Raw genomic sequence first — 25886 nt, 5'->3', positions numbered from 1 at the left:
CTGTAGGGCAAGGCATTGAGGCAGAAACTGTTGCTTTGCTATCTATTTCCATTTGTTGTTCCAAATTCTGGTGAAAGTTATTATTGCCCATTCACTGTATTAATACTGGTTCAGAATGTGCCCTCCAGTCAGATGGAAAAGTTCATACTAGCTTTGAAATGAGCAGTGTTATTAACATCTCTACTAACAGCAGTGCTCACTGCAAAAAATAATGGACTTACCTTGTAGTGATTTTTGAAAGAATTTTCTCCTTCACTGTTCTGAGTTTCTCTCTTTTGTCCTCGTCTTCTGGAGCTGATGATTCATACTGGGCTCCAGTTTATCACAGGACTAGCCTTCTAGTAACTCACCAAATGGTTATTCTTCATGTATGAATTTAGACAGCAAGAACCCAATATTTAGGTGTGCCAAATGTGCTGGGTACCCACTATACCAGGTCCCGCCCATGTTATTGCATGTCAGATTTTCTGCTAGAGGAAGCAGTGGGAGCAGGAAATGTCCACGCACTTATCTGCAGACTTAAGCAGATGATGCAGTTATATCGGGATGACATTGTGTGCAATTTTCTGTCATTTCCACTTCATTTGCCCTCAGCCTTATAAAGCAGCCATGTAATCATGTGTAAAGCAAGTGCACTTGATTGGCAGTATCAGCTGATCAAGGTTAAAGTTCAGCTTAAAGGGACCATTGTAATGAGAATAGGATTGCTTGAGTAATCCTTTTGTCTATGCTTCAGTTTCAAATTTTTTATTTAAAAGTTGCTGACTCAAACTTTGACCTTATGAGGAAATGGACCAAGGTTAGCAATGTAATTAATCAGAGGCCAGAGTTCCTGCCCCACCAAACTTCTGCTGGTGGATAAGGACTGGAGGAAAATACAGCCTTGCGTTTTGTCTGGTTTATTGACCATGGAGGCCATTGTGAGCAAGCTGCACACACAAACACATTCCAAAAGTGGTGACTATGTAGATTAATCCTTTTCCTTCTCAATACTCAGGAATACTATGACAATTGTACCGCTATTGCTGTCCCAGCTGCCATCACCGAACTCAGCAGAGAGCAGGGATTGAACTTGAAAGCTTCTGGATCTAATTAGATCACCCCATTCTGTGCTTTTGTCAACTGAGCCATTGGGAGCTCCCTTTGCCACACGCACGCACACACACACACTGATTCTAACACAATATGTGAAGTGGCACAATTCACTCTTGTTTTTTTCATTGTCTAGCTCCACTGAGCAGATATGCTGAATATGTAGGGGAGAAAAGCACAGCCCAGTTTAGCACTAACCCAGACCAAAAGGTCTGAGATTCAATCCCTGTTGTGTGCTGAGTTGACTGGTCTCTGCCAAGGTAGCAGTTGCGATGTTACAAATAGTCAACTGTGTTGGGTTAGGGAGGAGAAAATTAGCCAGGCCTCCTATTCCTGATCACTATCCAATTACCTCCTGTGAAATGTGTGTGTATAGATAGATACTGGGTGAGCTTCTCTATGATGCCATGCACAGTGGAGTAGCCTGCAGATATTCATATGAATAATGGCTACTTGGGCACAGTACTGTAGACTACCAGTACCTGTGGGACTGAACTACAGTAAAATTGACTGCATTTTTAAGAGAAGGGAGAAAACTGGGGGAGAAATATATTAAAATGATCACCAGACTTCTGCTGGGTGTTTCGTTTTGGCTAGCTGAAGAGCAGCATTGGCAGAGGCCCTGGAGCAGGTCACCCATCCTCCACTTCCATCATGTGCACAGAAGCTGGCTGGACCAGCTGTACGAGGAGACGGGTAGGGAAACTGGAGAAATCTCATAACCTAAAAAAAGTGTTGAATTTTGTTTGACTAATTGCACTGTGACTAATTGGTTTAGTTGATGAATTTGGGCAGACAGGATATTCACTGAAGAGGGAAAGGCTGATTTTATGTTTTCCTGTGATTTTCATCCGTGTTTTCCTACAGAGTCAGACTAAGCCCAGAAAAGAATACAGCAGTAAATACAAAACCAAACATGACCACATGATCTGCAAGTGTCTGTCACTGAGCATCACTTATGCTGCCACAATTGGAGGCCTCATGACAATCACTGGAACCTCAACCAACCTCATCTTTGCTGAACAATTCAACAAGTAAGATCATCTATTTTAAAGCAGTGGCCAAGCTGCTCAGCCTGACAGACTGGCACTAGAATAAACTTTTCCTCCAGGGCTAACTATAAGGATACTATTTTCCTTTAAGGGGGTACAGTCTTGAGCAACAATGATGATTCCGACTATCAGTCATTTAAGTTATGAATAAAGTTTGGGGCTATTGAGCTTGTTTCATTTAGGAAAGAGGAGACATTTAGGCGATCTAATTTAAGCTTTCAAGATAATAAAAGAGATTGACAAAATTGACCCAGGCAAATTGTTCCCTATGGTGAAAGCATTGAAATGCCGGGGGCACAGGTTAAAAATGAGGAAGGTAGGAGGAAGAAGGGAAGTCAGGTGGAACATTTTTTATTGCTACACCTGCCAGTGCCTTTCCATTCTAGTTTGGTGGTGAAATGAGTGACAGTGCCTGGCTAGTGCTGACATGCCTCTTGTTGGTTCCTGCCAGCCAATTTTCTCCCTGACATCTGCCTGTTTTTATTTAACAGCCGTTACCCAGAATCACGATCTATCAACTTTGGAACCTGGTTTGTTTTTAGTTTTCCCATTGCCGTCATCATGCTGGTGCTGACCTGGATCTGGATGCATTGGCTTTTCCTGGGGTGCAAGTAAGTATGGAACCTGAAAAAACAAAGCCAACCACCTCCTGCAAATACAGTAGCTGTACACATTAGGGTTGATCTTCTGAGTCCTTGCACACAGCACACAGCATCGTGGGCATTGGGTCCTGGATTTTCTAGTGCATACATGCAGCATGTGAGTAACCTCATTGTAGAGGAAAACTCTGAAAATCTACCCTATTGCACCTCAAGTCTAATAATTATTTTGTTGTATCAGCCACTGACAGAGTATAGCATTTGATTGAATGTATGTCAGTCATAGCTCCCTAATTGAGAAAGAAGGAGTCTGATCTGGCTGCCTATTGTGCTTTGTTTTCTATAATGTTCTGTACTCTATAATGCAATATTTACCATAATACACTGTCAACTTGAGCACTTTGCTCCTATATTGCATGATTTGCTACAACCACTGTATAGTGATCTGTTTGCTGTAATGCAAGATTTGATACAATGCTCTGCTCTCCACCACACACTATTTACCATAACATTGCACTTGCAATAATGCACCATTTGCTATAATGCCCTGCTTTCAACACAGTTTATAAATGGTCCCAATATAGTAATAAAATGTCTCTCTGTACTCGATGGCTGACAGTGAGTTACTGTGGTGTTACCCCAAGTGACATGTTTACTGCTTAATTATAAGTCAGCTTTTTAGACTTGAGATAAGTTGATAAACAGGAAGCCGTTATCTCAGCCACTTCGCTGTGTTTTGCTCTTTGGTTCTGTAACTTGCCAATCTAGAAAACTAGCAAAGGTTAGCCAACAGTTTTTAAAAAAGGCTGATGCAACCCAAAAATGTCAGGCTTATCTCCAGTGCTCTGAGTTGCCAATGATGTGTGAAAAAAAGTAGTCTGACTGAGTGCAGTAGGGCACAGGCTTGGCCTGACTTCAGCTGCAGGTATAACCCAATATTTTGTCACTTGAATTATAAGAAAGAACACAAGGGCCTGGATTTCTCTGAAGTGCCATTCATTTCATTTTGGGAAGGATTTGGGGCAATAAATGGAGCAAAATGGGTTCTTAGAGGCTTTTACCTCAAAAATTGCTGCAAAAATCTGCACCTGAATTATCCTCCCAAAAAATATCAATCTCCTTTGAGGCCTGTTGGGAGCCCAATCCCCCTTGTGTAAATGTAATGGGGGGGGGGGGGGGCGGGGGTGGAGGGCATGGCTAACTCCTCTGACCCATTTTCTCACCCCAAACCCACTCCAAATTATTACCAACACTATGTAAGTGCCAGTGTGAGATGCAATGATATATCCCTGTGGCAGACACCACATTGAGAAGGTAATTTTGCAAACTACTACCAAAGGTTGTTGTTCGTTTGCATATTCATCTCTTTAGTACTTTGGAAGTTCAGTCAGGACCAATGCTGCTATTTTTACTCAGCTCTGCTTAAAGTATTCCTTTGCATTGGGGACTTGGATTTCCCAATGTAAATTCTCGATTCTTGTGCTACGATGAAGAAAAGGATGAGGATATGGAATAGGCTAGATTGCAGGCTCTTGGAGTCAGGCTTCACAGGAGGTATCTCTTCCTTACATGCTGATACCCACTCACCAGGGTCTATGGGCCAAGAGAGTTTTGCTTAGACTATCCTGGTCATCAGTGCCTTATCAGGTTGTGCTTCCCCTCTGAGGTTATTGGATCCTTCTATACAGCATCTGGTGATCTTTGCCACATTAGTCAGGCAACTGCTCACTATTGCATCAAAAAGATCCACACTGCCCTATTCAGGAACATAAGAACATAAGAAATAGGACCAGGAGTAGGCCATTTGGCCCCTCAAGCTGATCTGATCTTGGGCTCAGTTCCACTTCCCTGCCCGCTCCCCATAACCCGTCACTCCCTTATCGCTCAAAGATCTGCCTATGTCCATCTTAAATATATTCAATGACGCAGCCTCCACAGCTCTCTGGGGCAGATAATTCCACAGATTTATAACCCTCTGAGAGAAGAAATTCCTCCTCATCTCAGTTTTAAATGAGCGACCCGTTATTCTGAAATTATGCCCCGTAGTTCTAGATTCTCCCATGAGTGGAAAGATCCTTTTTGCATCTACCCTGTCAAGCCCCCTCAGTACCTTATATGTTTCGATAAGATCACCTCTCATTCTTCTAAACTCCAATGAGTATAGACCCAACCTACTCAACCTTTCTTCATAAATCAACCCCTTCATCTCAGAAATCAACCTAGTGAACCTTCTCTGAACTGCCTCCAATTAAATATATCCTCCCTTAAATACGGAGACCAAAACTGTACGCAGCATTCTAGATGTGGCCTCATCAATACCCTGTACAGTTTAGCAGGACTTCTGTTGCATATGCAATAACTCAATAGGCTTAGTACGGTGAATCAATCAGGTGCGACCCATTAGCTCTCAAAGTAAGGATTAAACATGGAGGCTTTCTTTATATACAAGGGCTGCATGTGTGTGCCTCTGGCCCAATGACCTCCGATGGCTGCTCCCCCTGGTGGTAGGTAAACCCAGGCATACATACATTATATCATTCCCCCCCGCAAGATCTTGGTATCAGTCCTATTTACAAATTGAGACCGTCCGGGGCTTTCCGCTCCCTAGTTGATTGTCTCAGTTCAATTCCAGATCTTGTTGAGCTCTCTGAGTCATTCATGACATGAGGCTGAGTAGCCGATCTAATGAGAGTGGCAGTGTCCATGTCGGGGATTGAAGGTCCAGATTCGTTACCAACAGCAGGGTTTTCTGATGGCTGAATATGAATCGGTTAGTCATTGATGGTGTCTTCTTCAAGCTGTTCCAGTTCGTCTGTGTGCCGCAATTTTGTCTGATCAATGTGCCTCCTGCATGTTTGCCCATTAGTGAGCCTGACAATAAGTACCCTGTTATCCTCCTTGGCCGTAACAGTGCCAGTGACCTACTTGGGGCCTTGACCATAATTTAGCACATACACAGGATCATTAATAGAGATGTGCATGACATGCAGTGCGATCATGATACCACTGCTGATGTTGACGTCTATTTTCGACGTGATCGTTAAGATCAGGGTGGACAAGCGAGAGCCTGGGCTTGTGACCTCTCTTCATCAACAGTTCAGCAGGGGGAACCCCGGTAAGCGTGTGGGGTCTCATCCTGTAACTAAGCAGTATGCGTGACACGCGAGTCTGCTTGATGGTTTGGACGGCCCGCTCCACTTGACCATTGGACACGGGTTTGAAAGGTGCTGACCTTACATGCTTGATACCTTTAAGTCTCATAAATACTTGAAACTCCAAACTCGTGAAGCACGATCCGTTGTCGCTCACAACGATGTCGGGCAGACCATGAGTGGCGAACATAGCACGAAAGCTCTCAATGGTGGCTGTGGATGTGCTGGATGATATTACACATTCTATCCATTTGGAATAAGCATCCACCACCACCAAAAACATTTTGCCCAGGAAAGGACCTACATAGTCGATGTGGATCCTCAACCATGGTTTGGATGGCCACGATCATAGATATAGCGGAGATTCCACTGGTGCATTGCTTAACTGCATGCAAGTGTTGCACTGATGCACACTTGACTCCAAATCAGAGTCAATGCCAGGCCACCAAACATGAATCCCATACAAATCTCTCCCTGCCTTTCTTGGGTATAACGACACGATTACCCCATAGCAAACAATCAGATTGAATGGATAGTTTGGCTTTGCGACGCTTGTAAGGTTTGGTCTCATCATACACTTCTCTGGGAATGGCCGACCAATCACCACTAAGGACACAATGTCTTACAACCGATAAGATCGGATCCTGGCTGGTCCAGGTCTTAACTTGTTGAGCAGTGACAGGCGACTCTTCACTCTCAAAGGCATCCATGATCAACAGTAGGTCTGCGGGCTGTGGTGTTTCCACATCCGGCGTGGGCAACGATAAACGGTTCAATACATCGGCACAATTCTCGGTGCCAGGTCAATGGTGAATGACATAATCTTAGGCAGATAATGTCAGCGTCCACTTCTGGATGCGTGATGACGTGTTGGTATTGATCCCTCTATGCTCTGAAAACAAAGATATGAGCGGCTTGTGATCGGTTTCAAGCTTGAAACGAAGCCTAAACAGATACTGGTGCATCTTTTTAACCCCGTATATGCAGGCTAAAGCTTCTTTCTCTACCAGGCACTTTCCGCTTTAGACATGCTTCTCGACGTGTAGGCAATGGGTTGTAGTTTGCCCGACTCATTGGATTGTTGGAGCATGCACCCAACCCCATGTGATGAAGCTTCACAGGCCAATACTAAATGCTTGCACGGGTCATAATGTACCAGCAATTTGTTGGAACAAAGCAGATTTCTAGCCTTCTCAAAGGCCTAATCTTAAGATATACCCCAAACCCAGTTGTCACCTTTTCTAAGCAGCAGTAAAGTGGCTCTAATAATGTGCTCAATTTAGGTAGGAAATTACCAAAGTAGTTGAGAAGACCAAGGAACGAACGCAGCTCCGTCACATTCTGGGGTCTGGGTGCATTTTTGATGGCCTCTGTTTTCGAGTCCGAAGGCCTGATGCCGTCTGCAGCAATCTTCCTTCCCAGGAATTCGACTTCCGGTGCCATAAAGACTCACTTTGAACATTTCAGCCTGAGCCCCACTTTGTCCAAATGACATAGAACCTCTTCCAGGTTGTGCAGGTGTGTGGCAGGGTCACGACCTATGACCAGAATGTCGTCTTGGAACACCACGGTTCTAGGGACAGACTTCAGTAAACTCTCCATGTTTCTCTAAAATATGGCTGCAGCCGAGCGAATTCCGAAAGGACACCTGTTGTAATTAAACATGCGTATTGATGCATGTAAGTTTCTTCGACGATTCGACAAGCTCCTGTGTCATATAGACCAACGTCAGATCCAATTTGGTGAATGACTTTCCTCTGGCTAGCGTTACAAACAAGTCATCAGCTTTTAGTAATGGGTACTGATCCTGTTTTGAAACTCAGTTGATCGTAACCTTATAGTCTCCACAAATCCTGACAGTGCCATCATTCTTCAGCACAGGAACAATGGAACTAGCCCATTCATTAAATTCGACCTCTTCACGTTGGAGTCTGTCCAGTTCGATTTCGACCTTCTCCCTCATCATGTATGGGACCGCCCGGGCTTTGTGATGGACGGGTCTTGCATCCGAGTCCAGGTGGATCTACACCTTGGCGCCCATGAAGTTGCCGATGCCCGGTTCAAACAGCGAGGGAAATTTGCTCAGCACTTGAGCACATGAAGTGTCATCCACCAATGACAAAGCTTTAATATCGTTCCAGTTCCATTTTATTTTTTCGAGCCAACTCCTGCCAAACAGCGTTGGACCATTGCCTGGAATGATCCACAGCGATAGATCATGAACCACCCCATCATACGACATCTTGACTGCTGCATTGTCAATCACTGGTATGAGCTCTTTGGTGTAGGTACGCAATTTTGCATTTACTGGGCTCAGCTTGGGTTTCACAGCCTTGGTGTCCCACAGCTTTTCGAAAGTCCTCTGGCTCATAATTGACTGACTCGCACCCGTGTCTAATTCCATAGATACCAGCACGCCGTTCAATTTTACTTCAATCATTATCGATTGGCTCTATGTCAGGAATGAATGTACACTATACACTTCCTCCTCGGGTATCTCGGGTTGCATTGCCGGATCCGTTCCGGATCGGTCATCATCATCCACGTAGTGTGTCGCAGCATGCTTGCTAAGCTGCGGACACGTCCGCTGAAGATGCCCCATTTTCGCACAGCCTCTACAAATATACTGTCTGAAATGACACTGATGAGGCCGATGATTGCCCCCATAATGCCAACAGGATGAAATTGGATTCGTGCCCAATGATGGACTTCGAGCAGCTACAGGTTTCGCAAACACAGTCGGGTAGGCCCTGCCAGGTGCAGCTCTGCCAACCGACAACACAATCGGGTGCACAGTACTTGCCGTGGAGTTCCGACTCTGCGAGGATATCTGCTTTGTACTATCGACCGTGGTCAGGCAAGCCTAGGCGATCGTGATGGCCCTGCTCAGATCCAGCGTCTCCTCAGCCAGCAGCTTCCGCAGGATCACCTCGTGGTTTATGCCTATTACAAAAACATCATGCAGCATGTCTTCCAATGCGGTTCCAAACTTACACAGCCCAGCGAGACGTCTCAGGTCGGCAACAAATTCCGCCATGTCCTGGCCCTCAGAACGAACATGCTTGTAAAAACGATATCTTGAGATAATGATGTCTTCTTTAGGTTTGAATTGGTCCAGAATCAGAGCATACAATTCCTCATACGTCTTTTCCGTTGGACGTGTAGGTGAGAGCAGATTCTTTATGCAGCCATAGTCTTTTGGACCACAAACCGTGAGGAAAACTGCCCTGCACCTAACTGCGTCATATCTTCATCCATCTTGTTGGCCACGAAGTACTGGTCGAGGCGTCTGTAAAATCCTCCCAGTCTTTTCTCTCCATGAATCACTCTAGGATTCCAACGGTGCTCATTTTTTTTTTTGTGCGTGAAAGTTCGTATTGTGCCTCGTCACCAAATGTTGCGTGTGCAATAACTCAATAGGCTTAGTACCGTGAACTCAAACAGGTGCGATCTGACTCTACTTTATTACCTCTCAAAGTGAGAATTAAACATGGAGGCTTTCTTTATATACAAGGGCCGCACGTGTGTGTCTGTGGCCCAATGACCTCCGACGGTCGCTCCCCCTGATGGCAGGTAAACCCAGACATACATACATTACAACTTCTCTGCTTTTATACTCCATCTCCTTTGTAATAAATGCCAACATCCCATTTACCTTCCTGATTACTTGCTGTACCTGCATACTAACTTTTTGTGTTTCATGCACAAGGACCCCTAAGTCCCTCTGTACTGCAGCATTTTGTAATTTCTCTCCATTTAAATAATGATTTGCTTTTTTATTTTTTCTGCCAAAGGGGATAACCTCACATTTTCCCACATTTTACTCCAACTACCAAATTTTTGCCCACTTACTTAGTCTATATCCCTTTGCAGATTTTTTGTGTCTTCCTCACAACTTGCTTTCCCACCCATCTTTGTATCATCAGCAAACTTGGCTACATTACACTCAGTCCTTTCATCCAAATCATTAACGTAGATTGTAAATAGTTGAGGCCCCAGCACCGATCCCTATGGCACCCCATTAGTTACCACATGCCAACCGGAAAATGAACCATTTATGCCGACTCTCTGTTTCCTGTTAGTTAGCCAATCCTCTATCCATGCTAATATATTACCCCGAACACATGTAAACTTTTATCTTGTGCAGTAACCTTTTATGTGGCACTTTATCGAATGCCTTCTGGAAATCCAAATACACCACTTGTTCCTCCTTACCCACCTTGCTCGTTACATCCTCAAAGAACTCCAGCAAATTTGTCAAACGATTTGATAGATTATGAAAGTAAACTTTCACAAAATATAAAAACAGATCATAAGTGTTTCTATAGCTACGAGGGGCTAGAACCTCCACTTTTATGATTATCGCCCAAAAATGGGCATTATTTCCGACGTGGGCAGTAAAAAAAGTGTCTCGCCCATTCTCAAAACACCAAGTTTACATTTTTGAAAATGGGCATTACCGCGAGCGATATCAAATGGGCGGTAGCGTTAAATTTTTTTGACCGACTGCTGTAAAGTGTGGCCATCCTTAGCAATGTCATGGCAATGCTCGATTCTCGCGATTCAGGAGGTCAAGGGTCATCATGACATGCGCAGAAGAGGAGTCAGAGAGAGAGAGGGAGCTCAGAGGCACTGAAAGCATGTGTGGCTGTGGTATATGCTTGTCTGGTTGTTATAGGAGGCACGACGGAGATTCACCAGTAGCAAAAAGCCTAAGCACCAAGAACATAGTTGGCACCAAGTTTTTGTCCAACAAATAAGATATAACATGGAAGGGATGGAGGAGGCCCTGGAGCTGGTAGCCAGGAACACTGGTAGCAGAGGGCTCCCAGTGGTCCCTGAGTGCGGCACTCCACCCCTAGGTTCCGCACCACCACTGAGAATGACAGATGAGAGCAAGGACCAAGATCCTGCTCCTACATTAGAGAATGTTGCCCCCTCGACACCCCCCGCTCCCATACCCATGAAGCCACCTGCCTTCATTGCCCCCAATGAGGCACTGCCTGAGGAGCTCCTTGGCCAGGTGCAGTGGAGTGAGAAGGGGAAGGGGTAGAGGTGGGCAGAAGAAGGAGAGGGGGGAAAGAAAGTGAGGTTCATGTGCGCAGGTGATGGCTGTGTTATATCTCTATCTGGGTGTAGGCAATTTGTTGCAATGTATGGGGGCTGGGGACCATGCTCCTGCTTTGCCTTTGTATTCTGTGTTGGTGGACATGTTGAACATGTGAGTTATGTCAATGGTGGAAAAAGTGGGGTATGGGCGGGGTTTAAGTGTTATTGGCTGTGATACTTATGATTTCAGACCAATGTTGGTATTAAACTTTTGTTATTGAACATAACCATACAGGGGTATCTGACGATTCGGAAAGATAGACAAGAAGGGAAAGGAGGTGGGGTAGCTCTGTTAATAAAGGATGATATCAGGGCAGTTGTGAGAGACGATATTGGCTCTAATGAACAAAATGTTGAATCATTGTGGGTGGAGATCAGAGATAGGAAGGGGAAAAAGTCACTGGTGGGTGTAGTTTATAGGCCCCCAAATAATTACTTCACGGTGGGGAGGGCAATAATTAAGGGAATAATGGAGGCATGTGAAAAAGGAATGGCAGTAATCATGGGGGATTGTAACCTACATATCGATTGGTCAAATCAAATCGCACGGGGTAGCCTGGAGGAGGAATTCATAGAATGCATACAGGATTGTTTCTTAGAACAGTATGTTACAGAACCTACAAGGGAGCAAGCTATCTTAGATCTGGTCCTGTGTAATGAGACAGGAATAATAAACGATTTCCTAGTAAAAGATCCTCTCGGAATGAGTGATCACAGTATGGTTGAATTTGTAATACAGATTGAGGATGAGGAAGTAGTGTCACAAACGAGCGTACTATGCTTAAACAAAGGGGACTACAGTGGGATGAGGGCAGAGTTGGCTAAAGTAGACTGGAAACACAAACTAAATGGTGGCACAATTGAGGAACAGTGGAGGACTTTTAAGGAGCTCTTTCATAGTGCTCAACAAAAATATATTCCAGTGAAAAAGAAGGACGGTAAGAGAAGGGATAACCAGCCGTGGATAACCAAGGAAATAAAGGAGAGTATCAAATTAAAAACCAATGCGTATAAGGTGGCCAAGGTTAGTGGGAAACTAGAAGATTGGGAAAATTTTAAACGACAGCAAAGAATGACTAAGAAAGCAACAAAGAAAGGAAAGATAGATTATGAAGGTAAACTTGCACAAAACATAAAAACGGATAGTACAAGCTTTCACAGATATATAAAACGGAAAAGAGTGACTAAAGTAAATGTTGGTCCCTTAGAAGATGAGAAGGGGGATTTAATAATGGGAAATGTGGAAATGTCTGAGACCTTAAACAATTATTTTGCTTCTGTCTTCACAGTGGAAGACACAAAAACCATGCCAAAAATTGCTGGTCACAGGAATGTGGGAAGGGAGGACCTTGAGACAATTACTATCACGAGGGGGGTAGTGCTGGACAGGCTAATGGGACTCAAGGTAGACAAGTCCCCTGGTTCTGATGAAATGCATCCCAGGGTATTAAAAGAGATGGCAGAAGTTATAGCAGATGCATTCGTTATAATCTACCAAAATTCTCTGGACTCTGGGGAGGTACCAGCGGATTGGAAAGCGGCTAATGTAACACCTCTGTTTAAAAAAGGGGGCAGACAAAAGGCAGGTAACTTTCGGCCAGTTAGTTTAACATCTGTAGTGGGAAAAATGCTTGAAGCTATCATTAAGGAAGAAATAGCGGGACATCTAGATAGGAATAGTGCAATCAAGCAGATGCAGCATGGATTCATGAAGGGGAAATCATGTTTAACTAATTTACTGGAATTCTTTGAGGATATAACGAGCATGGTGGATAGAGGTGTACCGATGGATGTGGTGTATTTAGATTTTCAAAAGGCATTCGATAAGGTGCCACACAAAAGGTTACTGCAGAAGATAAAGGTACGCGGAGTCAGAAGAAATGTATTAGCATGGATAGATTATTGGCTGGCGAGCAGAAAGCAGAGAGTCAGGATAAATGGATCCTTTTCGGGTTGGAAATCGGTGGTTAGTGGTGTACCACAGGGATCGGTGCTGGGACCACAACTGTTTACAATAAACATAGATGATCTGGAAGAGGGGACAGAGTGTAGTGTAACAAAATTTGCAGATGACACAAAGATTAGTGGGAAAGCGGGTTGTGTAGAGGACACAGAAAGGCTGCAAAGAGATTTAGATAGGTTAAGCGAATGGGCTAAGGTTTGGCAGATGGAATACAATGTCGGAAAGTGTGAGGTCATCCACCTTGGGGAAAAAAACAGTAAAAGGGAATATTGTTTGAATGGGGAGAAATTACAACATGCTGCGCTGCAGAGGGACCTGGGGGTCCTTGTGCATGAATCCCAAAAAGTTAGTTTGCAGGTGCAGCAGGTAATCAGGAAGGCGAATGGAATGTTGGCCTTCATTGCGAGAGGGATGGAGTACAAAAGCAGGGAGGTCCTTCTGCAACTGTATAGGGTATTGGTGAGGCCGCACCTGGAGTACTGCATGCAGTTTTGGTCATCTTACTTAAGGAAGGATATACTAGCTTTGGAGGGGGTACAGAGACGATTCACGAGGCTGATTCCGGAGGTGAGGGGGTTACCTTATGATGATAGATTGAGTAGACTGGGTCTTTACTCGTTGGAGTTCAGAAGGATGAGGGGTGATCTTATAGAAACATTTAAAATCATGAAAGGGATATACAAGATAGAGGCAGAGAGGTTGTTTCCACTGGTCGGAGAGACTAGAACTAGGGGGAACAGCCTCAAAATACGGGGGAGCCAATTTAGAACCGAGTTGAGAAGGAATTTCTTCTCCCAGAGTGTTGTGAATCTGTGGAATTCTCTGCCCAAGGAAGCAGTTGAGGCTAGCTCATTGAATGTATACAAGGCTCAGATAGATAGATTTTTAACCAATAAGGGAATTAAGGGTTATGGGGAGCGGGCGGGTAAGTGGAGCTGAGTCCATGGCCAGATCAGCCATGATCTTTTTGAATGGCAGAGCAGGCTCGAGGGGCTAGATGGCCTACTCCTGATCCTAATTCTTATGTTCTTATGTTCTTATGTAACCTTGTTGCGCATTGTCTCAGATAGCTGGACCATTACACACTGGTGATTCCTTACCATGAAAGGGTTAAATACAACTTAACATCAATCAACATAAACTTTAACTGGCACGAAGCTGATGGGCACCATTGATGTCTGAGCTGCACACCCACAGCAGTGTGTCAACATTGTCGCTCACATCAACGCTCTTTCAGGCAAATCTTTCCGATATCAGCTCCTCACGTAAGAGTGGGATTTAACAAATGCCAGCCACACCGCTGGTGTTCGTTCTGGTTAGTTCCACTTTTTGTGGATGGTTCTTTTGAGCAAGCAATATTGTAGGCGATATGTGTGCGAGGTGGTGAAGTTGACGATGGCCGATTTCCATGGCCGCTAGTTTGCGTAAATATGCTCTTTACAGCATAAAACAGTGGCCGGGCGCTCATGTTGAATCTCGGCGTTAATTCCTCGCGGAAAGTAACGCTGGGCGATATTATGGCCGTTGATTTCGCCAATTCTGCTGATTCCGCCCCCAAAAAAGTTGAGATGATGGTAATATTTTTTCCCGGCGTTAAGCCCATTGGGAAAATAACGCTCGGCGATAAGTCTCCGAAAAAAGCCCGTCAGTTTCCATTTTGTGCCAAAATGGGCGATATATGGGCGTTATATGTCAATTCAGCGGTAAAATGGGCATTAATTGGGCGTTAAGCATGCAAAAAAAGTGGAGGTTCTAGCCCATAGGCCCCTATTTTCCACTTGCTGGATTTTTGGTGCCCGCACATGTTAACGTATGATTTTTTTTGTGTACATTTGTACCAGAAAAAAAATTGGGACTTTCGCCAAAGAAATATTTGAATTTGGCGCGGTGCTCTCCGAAGTTAGTCTGTGGGGTCGGAGCTTCAAGTCTGCACTAAAAACTCTCTGGGTATGCATGAAAAGCTGAAGTTGCCAGGGCAACCAGAGATGCTGAAGCCCGCTCCCCCGAAAGGACTGCTACCCTACCGCTGCCGAAAGGGCCAGAAAGGACCTCCCCCTCTGGCTGGACCCGCGGCCACTGCTTCCCCTCGCTGGACCCGCGGCCACTGCTCCCCTCCAACTGGGTCGGCGCCAAAAAATGCTATGGTTAAAAAAAACTGACGCATACAGTCAGCACTGGCGTCCAAATGTTGCCGAAAGTTAGAATGGGAGTGTTTCACGGCAAAACACATTTGGACGCCAAAAAACGGTGCCCAATCGTGCCGAAAATAGGGGCCATAAAAGGGAAAAGAGTGGCTAAAGTAAATGTTGCTCCCCTAGCGGATGAGACTGGGGAATTAATAATGGGGAAGAGGGAAATGGAAGAAACATAGAACAAATATTTTGTATCGGTCTTCATGGTGGAAGACACTAAAAACATCCCAATAGTGGATAATCAAGGGGCTATAGGGAGAGAGGAACTTAATACAATCACTATCACTGAAGAAGCAGTACTCGGTAAAATAATGGGACTAAAGGCGGATAAGTCTCAAGGACCTGATGGCTTGCATCCTAGGGTCTTAAAAGAAGTGGCTGCAGAGATAGTGGATGCATTGGTTATAATCTACCAAAATTCTCTGGATTCTGGTGAGGTACCAGCGGATTGGAAAATCACAAATGTAATGCCTCTATTTAAAAAAGGAGGCAGACAGAAAGCAGGAAACTATAGACCAGTTAACCTAACATCTGTCATTGGGAAAATGCTGGAGTCCATTATTAAGGAAGCAATAGCAGGGCATTTGGATAAGCATAATTCAATCAAGCAGAGTCAACATGGTTTGATGAAAGGGAAATCATGTTTGACAAATTTGCTGGAGTTCTTTGAGTATGTAACAAGCAGGGGGATAAGGGGGAACCAGTGGATGTAGTATATTTGGATTTCCAGAAGGCATTCGATAAGGTGCCACATAAGAGGTTACTACACAAAATAAAAGTTCACAGGGTTGGGGGTAATATATTAGCATGGATAGAGGATTGGCTAACAGAAAACAGACAGTCGGGATAAATGGGTAATTTTCCGGTTGGCAACAGTAACTAGTGGGGTGCCACAGACATCGTTGCTGGGGCCTCAACTATTTACAATCTATATTTGGATGAAAGGACCAAGTGTAAAGTAGCCAAGTTTGCTGATGATACAAAGATGGGTGGCAAAACAAATTCTGAGGAGGACACAAAAAATCTGCAACGGGATATAGACAGGCTAAGTGAGTGGGAAAAGATTTAGCAGTTGGAATATAATGTGGGAAAATGTGAGGTTATCCACTTTGGCAGAAAAAATAGAAAAGAAAATTATTATTTAAATGGAGAAAAATTGCAAAGTGCTGCAGTACAGAGGGACCTGGGGTCCTTGTGCATGAAACACAAAAAGTTAGTATGCAAGTACAGCAAGTAATCAGGAAGGCAAATGGAATGTTGGCCTTTATTGCAAGGGGGATAGATATAAAAGTAGAGAAGTCTTACTACAACTGTACAGGGTAGTCGTGAGGCCACACCTGGAGTACTGCATACAGTTTTGGTCTCCATATTTAAGGAAGGATATACCTGCATTGGAGGCTGTTCAGAGAAGGTTCACTAGATTGATTCCTGAGATGAGGGGGTTGACTGATGCATATAGGTTGAGTAGGTTAGGTCTATACTCATTGGAGTTCAGAAGAATGAGAGGTGATCTTACTGAAACATATAAGATAATAAGAACATAAGAAATAGGAACAGGAGTAGGCCATATGTCCCCTGGAGCCTGCTCCGCCATTCAATAAGATCATGGCCGATCTGATCATGGACTCAGCTCCACTTCCCTGCCCGCTCCCCATAATCCCATATCCTCTTATCGTTTAAGAAACTGTCTATTTCTGTTTTAAATTTATTCAAAGTCCCAGTTTCCACCGCTCTCTGAGGCAGCGAATTCCACAGATTTACAACCCTCTGAGAGAAGAAATTTCTCCTCATCTCTGTTTTAAATGGGCGGCCCCTTATTCTAAGATCATGCCCTCCAATTCTAGTCTCCCCCATCAGTGGAAACATCCTCTCTGCATCCACCTTGTCAAGCCCCCTCATAATCTTATACATTTTGATAAAATCACCTCTCATTCTTCTGAATTCCAATGAGTAGAGGCCCAACCTACTCAACCTTTCCTCATAAGTCAACCCCCTCATCCCCGGAATCAACCGAGTGAACCACCTCTGAACTGCCTCCAAAGCAAGTATAAAAATGGAAACCAAAACTGTACGCAGTATTCCAGGTGTGGCCTCACCAATACCTTATATAGCTGTAGCAAGACTTCCCTGCTTTTATACTCCATCCCCTTTGCAATAAAGGCCAAGATACCATTGGCCTTCCTTATCATTTGCTGTACCTGCATACTATCTTTTTGTGTTTCATGCACAAGTACCCCCAGGTCCCGCTGTACTGCGGCACTTTGCAATCTTTCTCGATTTAAATAATAACTTGCTCTTTGATTTTTTTCTGTCAAAGTGCATGACCTCACACTTTCCAACATTATACTCCATCTGCCATGAGGGGGCTCGACAAAGTGGATGCAGAGAGGATATTTTCACTCATAGGGGAAACTAAAACTAGGGGCCATAATCTCAGAATAAGAGGCCTCCCATTAAAACTGAGCTGAGGAGGTATTTCTTCTCTCAGAGGGTTGTAAATCTATTGAGTTCTCTGCCCCAGAGAGCTATGGAGGCTGGGTCATTAATATATTTAAGGCGGATATAGACAGATTTTTGAGCGATAAGGGAACAAAGGGTTATGGGGAGCAGGCAGCTGAGTCCATGATCAGATCAGCCATGATCTTATTAAATGTTGGAGCAGGCTCAAGGGGCCAAATGGCCTACTCCTGCTCCTATTTCTTATGTTCTTATGTTCTTATGATTTCCCTTTCATAAAGCCATGCTGACTCTGCTTGACTGTATTATGCTGTTCCAAATGTCCTGGTACTGCGTTCTTAATAATGGACTCCAGCATTTTCCCAATGACAGATGTTATGCTAACTGGTCTATAGTTTCCTGCTTTCTGTCTGCCTCCTTTTTTAAATAAGGGTGTTACATTTGCGCTTTTCCAATCCGCTGGGACCTCACCGGAATCCAGAGAATTTTGGTAGATTATAACCAATGCATCCACTATCTCTGTAGCCACTTCTTTTAAGACCCTAGGATGTAAGCCATCAGTTCCGGAGGACTTGCCTGCCTTTAGTCCCATTATTTTACCAAGTACCGAGTACCAGGAAGGCTGCACAATTTATATCCTTCGCAAACTGAGAACTATCTAGTTTTACAGGCTGTATGGGTTTCTAAAGTTGAAAGAAGTGATAAACGTATCAGTAGCAGTATTATCACTCCAAACCCACACTGCATTGCACATGAGGGTTTTATTCGTGGGAATGTTTCCCACTCCACCATTAACCCGCCAACGGAGCAGAATTCAGCCTAAGTACATAAATTTGTGATTTGCAGCAGTTGCTGATTTCAAAATTAGTGATGGTGCGAGATATTTTTTCCTGGGCTGGGAGGGGCACAACACTAAAAGGCTGTAATTTTATGAGTCTGCTCTGCCTGCTTGGGGCATGTATTGGATATTTGAGTCTGCACTGCCTATGACTGCTGGACCGTTTCCCAACCATTAATTTTAAGAACTGAAAAATGATGGGCAATGTTTGCCTGAACTATTGATTTGCACTCCTGGCAGGCAAGTCTTCGCACTAGGTATGGGGACTCAAATAATTACCTACAGGTCTCAATATATGTGAGCTTTGTAGTATCCAAACAAATTTTAAATTAGCTCTTTCATATCGAAGACGGATAACAAGACAATGGTGCAAGAAATCAAAATGACTATAAAACAATCCACTTTTTGAGAAACAAGATAAATTATAATAAAACAACAGGAAATAACATCATAATATGAGAGGAATATCATTAAATGAAATACAGCACGATAAAGATTTGTTGTCTTGGCCACCAAATGTTGATAATTATCGCAGTGTGGTGTGAATTGTCAGTATGTTAGGCATCTTTGTAGATTTGGGGCTTAATTTTCCTAATATGCTTTGGCAGTGAGGAAGCTCGCCCAGTGCCATCTCATATCATAAATCACAGGTGCTTTCCTGTGATTTTCAGTCCATTGAAATACATTCAAGATTTTTTGGTATGCATTAGTGCTGGAGAAGATTCCTCGCTGTTAATGTAGACTTGGAAGACAAGGAGACGAATCTGACTGCTCATTTTTAAATGACTCTAGGTCCTGGGACAAATTCCAATCCCTGTGAGTGACTTCTGTTTCAACGTAATTTTGTATTTTCTACAAACATCCATCTTCTACACACAATGCCTCGACATAAATGGGGTAATGTGTCTCCATCAGTCAGAACAAAGGTTGTACACTCTATTTTGTTACATTAATTGTATAAATCTTTCATTACAGTTTTAAAGAAACTTGTTCTCTTAGCAAAAAGAGGAAGACAAAACGTGAGGAGATGTCTGAAATGAGAATTCAAGAGGAGTACGAGAGATTAGGGCCATTCAGGTATGAGGGACTGCTTGTTCCTGGCCGTGAGGGGATTGCGCATATATATGTCTTTCAAATTGTTCACAGTGTGATTGAATCGAATTCCTTTTTATTATTATGATTTTTCCAGCTACCCGGAGATGGTAACAGGGATTTTCTTTCTGCTGATGACATTATTGTGGTTTACCCGGGAACCAGGATTTGTTCCAGGATGGACATCTCTCTTTGAGAGGTAAGTCCAACATTCTACAATTAATAGTAGCCCTCTCATCCATGAACATGGCCCCCATTCTCAATGTTCTGATCCATGCACCCAGTCCCACCCATCATTCATCCACGCACCCAGTCAGATCCCTGCATCAGGTCCACGCACACAATCCCACCCCACCTCTGATCCACACTCGTCCCACCCCACCCCTGATCCACACCCAGTCCCACCCCATTCCTGATCCACACCCAGTCCCACCCCACCTCTGATCCACACCCAGTCCCACCCCACCCCTGATCCACACCCAGTCCCACCCCATTCCTGATCCACACCCAGTCCCACCCCACCTCTGATCCACACCCAGTCCCACCCCATTCCTGATCCACACCCAGTCCCACCCCACCCCTGATCCACACCCAGTCCCACCCCACCTCTGATCCACACCCAGTCCCACCCCATTCCTGATCCAAACCCAGTCCCACCCCACCCCTGATCCACACTCGTCCCACCCCACCCCTGATCCACACCCAGTCCCACCCCATTCCTGATCCAAACCCAGTCCCACCTCACCCCTGATCCACACTCAGTCCCACCCCACCCCTGATCCACACCCAGTCCCACCCCATTCCTGATCCAAACCCAGTCCCACCCCATCCCTGATCCACACCCAGTCCCACCCCATCCCTGATCCAAACCCAGTTCCACCCCACCCCTGATCCACACCCAGTACCACCCCACCCCTGATCCACACCCAGTCCCACCCTCCTGATCCAAACCCAGTCCCACCCCATCCCTGATCCACACCCAGTCCCATCCCACCCCTGATCCACACCCAGTCCCACCCCACCCCTGATCCACACCCAGTCCCACCCCATCCCTGATCCACACCCAGTCCCATCCCACCCCTGGTCCCACCCCACCCCTGATCCACACCCAGTCCCATCCCACCCCTGATCCACACCCAGTCCCACCCCACCCCTGATCCACACCCAGTCCCACCCCACCCCTGATCCACACCCAGTCCCATCCCACCCCTGATCCAAACCCAGTACCACCCCACCCCTGATCCACACCCAGTCCCACCCTCCTGATCCAAACCCAGTCCCACCCCATCCCTGATCCACACCCAGTCCCATCCCACCCCTGATCCACACCCAGTCCCACCCCACCCCTGATCCACACCCAGTCCCACCCCATCCCTGATCCACACCCAGTCCCATCCCACCCCTGGTCCCACCCCACCCCTGATCCACACCCAGTCCCATCCCACCCCTGATCCACACCCAGTCCCACCCCACCCCTGATCCACACCCAGTCCCACCCCACCCCTGATCCACACCCAGTCCCACCCCACCCCTGATCCACACCCAGTACCACCCCACCCCTGATCCACACCCAGTCCCACCCTCCTGATCCAAACCCAGTCCCACCCCATCCCTGATCCACACCCAGTCCCATCCCACCCCTGATCCACACCCAGTCCCACCCCACCCTTGATCCACACCCAGTCCCACCCCATCCCTGATCCACACCCAGTCCCATCCCACCCCTGGTCCCACCCCACCCCTGATCCACACCCAGTCCCATCCCACCCCTGATCCACACCCAGTCCCACCCCACCCCTGATCCACACCCAGTCCCACCCCACCCCTGATCCACACCCAGTCCCATCCCACCCCTGATCCAAACCCAGTCCCACCCCATCCCTGATCCACATCCAGTCCCACCCCATCCCTGATCCACACCCAGTCCCACCCCATCCCTGATCCACACCCAGTCCCACCCCATCCCTGATCCACACCCAGTCCCACCCCATCCCTGATCCACATCCAGTCCCACCCCATCCCTGATCCACATCCAGTCCCACCCCATCCCTGATCCACACCCAGTCCCACCCCATCCCTGATCCACATCCAGTCCCACGCCATCCCTGATCCACATCCAGTCCCACCCCATCCCTGATCCACATCCAGTCCCACCCCATCCCTGATCCACATCCAGTCCCATCCCATCCCTGATCCACATCCAGTCCCACCCCATCCCTGATCCACACCCAGTCCCACCCCATCCCTGATCCACATCCAGTCCCACCCCATCCCTGATCCACACCCAGTCCCACCCCATCCCTGATCCACACCCAGTCCCACCCCATCCCTGATCCACATCCAGTCCCACCCCATCCCTGATCCACACCCAGTCCCACCCCATCCCTGATCCACATCCAGTCCCACCCCATCCCTGATCCACATCCAGTCCCACCCCATCCCTGATCCACACCCAGTCCCACCCCACCCCTGATCCACACCCAGTCCCACCCCATCCCTGATCCACACCCAGTCCCACCCCATCCCTGATCCACACCCAGTCCCACCCCACCCCTGATCCACACCCAGTCCCATCCCACCCCTGATCCACACCCAGTCCCACCCCACCCCTGATCCACACCCAGTCCCACCCACCCCAACAAAAAATGTTGGAGCTAAATGAGTTGGGACTTAATAATTCATCTCATATTTTAGGTCATGAGAAAGGCTTCTTTCAGGTTGACCCTGATTTACCTGAAACCTGTAAGACGTTTTAGACAAAGTTCTCTCTAATTGTTAATTCCTTTGTCTTTCAGAAAAGGCTATAGGACAGATGCCACAGTCTCCATCTTCCTGGGGTTTCTTCTCTTCTTGATTCCTGCAAAGAAACCATCCTTCTCCTGTTTTGACAGAATGAACAATGGTGAGTTCTGATTGGTGAACTGCTGGTCTCTCAGTGTCGTCTCCTTCACACCAATTAATAATGACCTTTTAAGCATGACTGATATTGGGGAGTGGGGAGGTGATTTTCCCCCTACCCGGCCGACAGAAACTGAGCGGGTGGGCAGTTTAAAAAGTCCATAGTTCCTTACCCGCCCTGGAGCTGGCAGGAGCTGACCAATCACAATTTTTACCTGCTCAGCTAAGCAGGCAGCAAGGACACTCGCCCAAAGCCAGTGAAATTTTTTTCTACATGTGCACATTGGGTCACGATGACTGCAATTTTAACTCTGCGGCCTGAGCGGTAAGCGGCAGCAAATTTCACACCAGGCCAAACTAGAGTGTTGGGGCCAGATGAGACACCAAAGAGATAAGTTTAAAAAAAAATGCTAACAATTTTTTTGCGGGGCCAGGAAGACCAGGACCCACAAGGAAAATTTAGGCCTCCCCTGTCCTGGACCGGTGCCGCCTTCCGATCATAAGAACCCTGCGGGATGGACCTGGCAGCCAATCCCGCCACTTATCTGATCTTGGCGGAAGGCTTCTGGTCGACACCATTTTCCTCCTCTTCCTGCCTAGAAAGGATGGGAAGTCAGCCAGTGGGATTTGAATAAAGCTTGTGGGTTAATATTCCCTAGTTCTCATTTCTGGAGTAGCAGGTGAGTTTCTAATTCACATTGCTGCTCACCCACAGGAAACGGGCCTGAAGTTAAAATAGAGACCGTAACTTGAGACCCAGAGCTGCTGGGGTGTCTCACCAAAGTGGCCATTCTTCGTGGACGAGCCCAGATGGTAAATGCTGGCAGGCTATTTGAACTTGAGTAGCATCACAACTGAATTTCATTCTGTAAAGCATCCAACTTCCACATACTCTCATCTTTCAAGCAGGGATCACTGGATAGTGAACAGGAACATGATTCCGCAAGGGTTTCTCTCTCCTTCATAGCCTAGGAACATGAAGATCAATTGTAACATCCATACTGCACCCTAGTTGTGATCAGATAATTCAGCACAAATTGAAGATTGAAACTAGCATTTACCTATTGAGCCATTGGGGCACCCTAAGTCCCCATTCTTGAATCTGCCTCAGTAAGGATTAGGTAGAGGAATTAGGTGTTTGTATTTATTAATAATAACCACAGAGAAGAGGGACATGAGCCAGGAAACCTTGCCATTCTCTAATCTTTAAGATAAGCAAGTTAACTCACAGCAAAGTAACTGATATTTTTACTGTGCCACAGGCCAATGATAAAGAAGGTTGATGCTAATCACAGGCTGATGGAGGTTTATGTTAGTCAGGGGCTGATGGAGATGATGTCAGTCAGGGGCTGATGGAGATGATGTCAGTCAGGGGCTGATGGAGATGATGTCAGTCAGGGGCTGATGGAGGTTTATGTTAGTCAGGGGCTGATGGAGATGATGTCAGTCAGGGGCTGATGGAGATGATGTCAGTCAGGGGCTGATGGAGATGATGTCAGTCAGGGGCTGATGGAGGTTTATGTTAGTCAGGGGCTGATGGAGATGATGTTAGTCAGGAGCTGATGGAGGTTTATGTTAGTCAGGGGCTGATGGAGGTTTATGTTAGTCAGGGGCTGATGGAGGTTTATGTTAGTCAGGGGCTGATGGAGATGATGTTAGTCAGGGGCTGAAGGAAGTTTATGTTAGTCAGGGGCTGATGGAGATGATGTCAGTCAGGGGCTGGACATTTCACAAAACTAGGAGCTATTGTTTGGGTATTTTGGTTTGTAGGAAAAAGTATTTGCTGACAACCCCTTAAATTTGGGGAACATGAGCAGCTCTGAATATTTTCAGAAGTTATTCCTCTAACTATAGGAGTGCTAACACAGAGTGCACCAATGAACATATCCCTCTCTAATGTAAAGAACACACTGGAGGTTGAAAACACTATTTGTTCAAGCATTGAGTCTTGTTTTATTGCCAATCAACCAGGAGATACTGGAACTATATGACCAGCACTGTTCAGTTCCTGCTGTCTCCCCAAGCTCTAACATAGCTCTAATTATCCTTGAAAAAATGTAACATCTCCACTGACTCATGTGAATCTCTGGCCCAGGACCGCTCAAAGTGGAGGAGAAGCATCCGAGAAGGTGCCGAACACCTCAAATCTCTTCGCTGGGAGCACGCGGAAGCCAAGTGCAAACAGCGGAAGGAGCATATGACAAATCAAGCACCCCACCCACCCGTCCCTCCAACCACCATCTGCCCCATCTGTGAGAGAGTCTGTAGATCCCGCATTGGTCTCATCAGTCACCTTAGAACTCATTTTAATGTGGAAGCAAGTTATCTTCAACTCCAGGGGACTGCCTAAGAAGAAGAAGAAAAATAATATAGCATACTAATTTAATTTGCCTAAATTCAAACCTGAGACCTTCTGACCTGAAGTCCAGGCATCACAATTGAGTCACCCGGCCTTTGGAGGGTAGATGCTGAATGATGACTGAAGGTCCATATACCTTGCTCCAACAATGTGTGTTATATCCAATCTTAGAAAAGCTCCAGTGTGACAATTCAATTCCTTATACTGCAATCAGCAGTTATTTAAGCAAAATCTTAGACGTGTTTTCCCACACACAGAGGCAAAGGCAAAGTGATGGGTAAAGGGATCATAATTTAAGATGAGAAGATATAATCAAAAGCTGCAACATTTCTGAAAAAAGTAAGATAGTTCAAATGCCTTTCCACATCCCTTATAACCTAAAATGAATAAGCTTATAACCTTGTTGGAGAACAATGGGGGCCAAGTTTCATCAAGGCCTCGACCCGCCCAAGTACCGCCGATGGCCGCCGAGGTACAGGACGATACTTTGGGCAGGATATTCATGGCCGAGGTCCCTCGAAGGACGGCGGGCAGCAAATGGACGACCTATGCCGCCAATCTGGGCGGCAGCGGGTGGGAGGTCTCATTCTCGGCGGCAGAAGCGCTTGCCGCCCAAATGCCACCGAGGATGGAGTCGGGCCCATGGAGGGTCGAAGACCTGAATAAAAAACAACAGCAAAAATGTAAAAGATATCCAAAGACCATCAGGGTACCGCATCCAGATAAGTTGCTGTTGAAAAAAAATATTAAAATGTTCACTTACCTTTTTTTCAGGTTCTTCCTACATACCATCAGGGATAGACCAGCCTCCAGCCAACAGTGCACCCATGTTCTGCTGCCGAGTCCCGCCGACTCCCGCCCACAGGAATCTGGGAGCTTGGCGGACGGGAGCTCAGTCCCGCCACTCGGCCATCCGCTGACGTCAGCGGGCGGTTCCCGACGGCTCTCCCCTCCCGCCCGCTCCAGGCCACTCCAAAGGTGGCACTGGGCGGATCTTCAGGAGGAATGTTGGCGGGAGTGGGCGGCAGCGGGCGATGAGGTGATGAAAATCGGCCCCTAAGTTTCAATCTTTTTCTGAACCTG

The 25886-nt window shown here is 46.1% G+C and overlaps 1 protein-coding gene across 2 annotated transcripts in view; it reads left to right on the top strand.

Moving 5' to 3' along the window:
* LOC139280756 (solute carrier family 13 member 4-like) overlaps positions 1 to 25886 on the top strand; it is a 124549-nt gene that overhangs the window by 87495 nt on the left and 11168 nt on the right. For both annotated transcript variants that reach the window (XM_070900429.1, XM_070900428.1), the window contains exons 7-11: positions 1960 to 2126; positions 2636 to 2755; positions 19430 to 19531; positions 19644 to 19745; positions 22342 to 22448. In XM_070900429.1, the coding sequence (XP_070756530.1) occupies positions 1960 to 2126; positions 2636 to 2755; positions 19430 to 19531; positions 19644 to 19745; positions 22342 to 22448 (598 nt within the window). The remainder of the gene's footprint in view (positions 1 to 1959; positions 2127 to 2635; positions 2756 to 19429; positions 19532 to 19643; positions 19746 to 22341; positions 22449 to 25886) is intronic.

Source organism: Pristiophorus japonicus, chromosome 15 (genome assembly GCF_044704955.1).
Source record: "Pristiophorus japonicus isolate sPriJap1 chromosome 15, sPriJap1.hap1, whole genome shotgun sequence".
Classification (NCBI taxonomy): domain Eukaryota; kingdom Metazoa; phylum Chordata; class Chondrichthyes; family Pristiophoridae; genus Pristiophorus; species Pristiophorus japonicus.
This window is presented reverse-complemented; position numbering and strand designations above follow the sequence as displayed.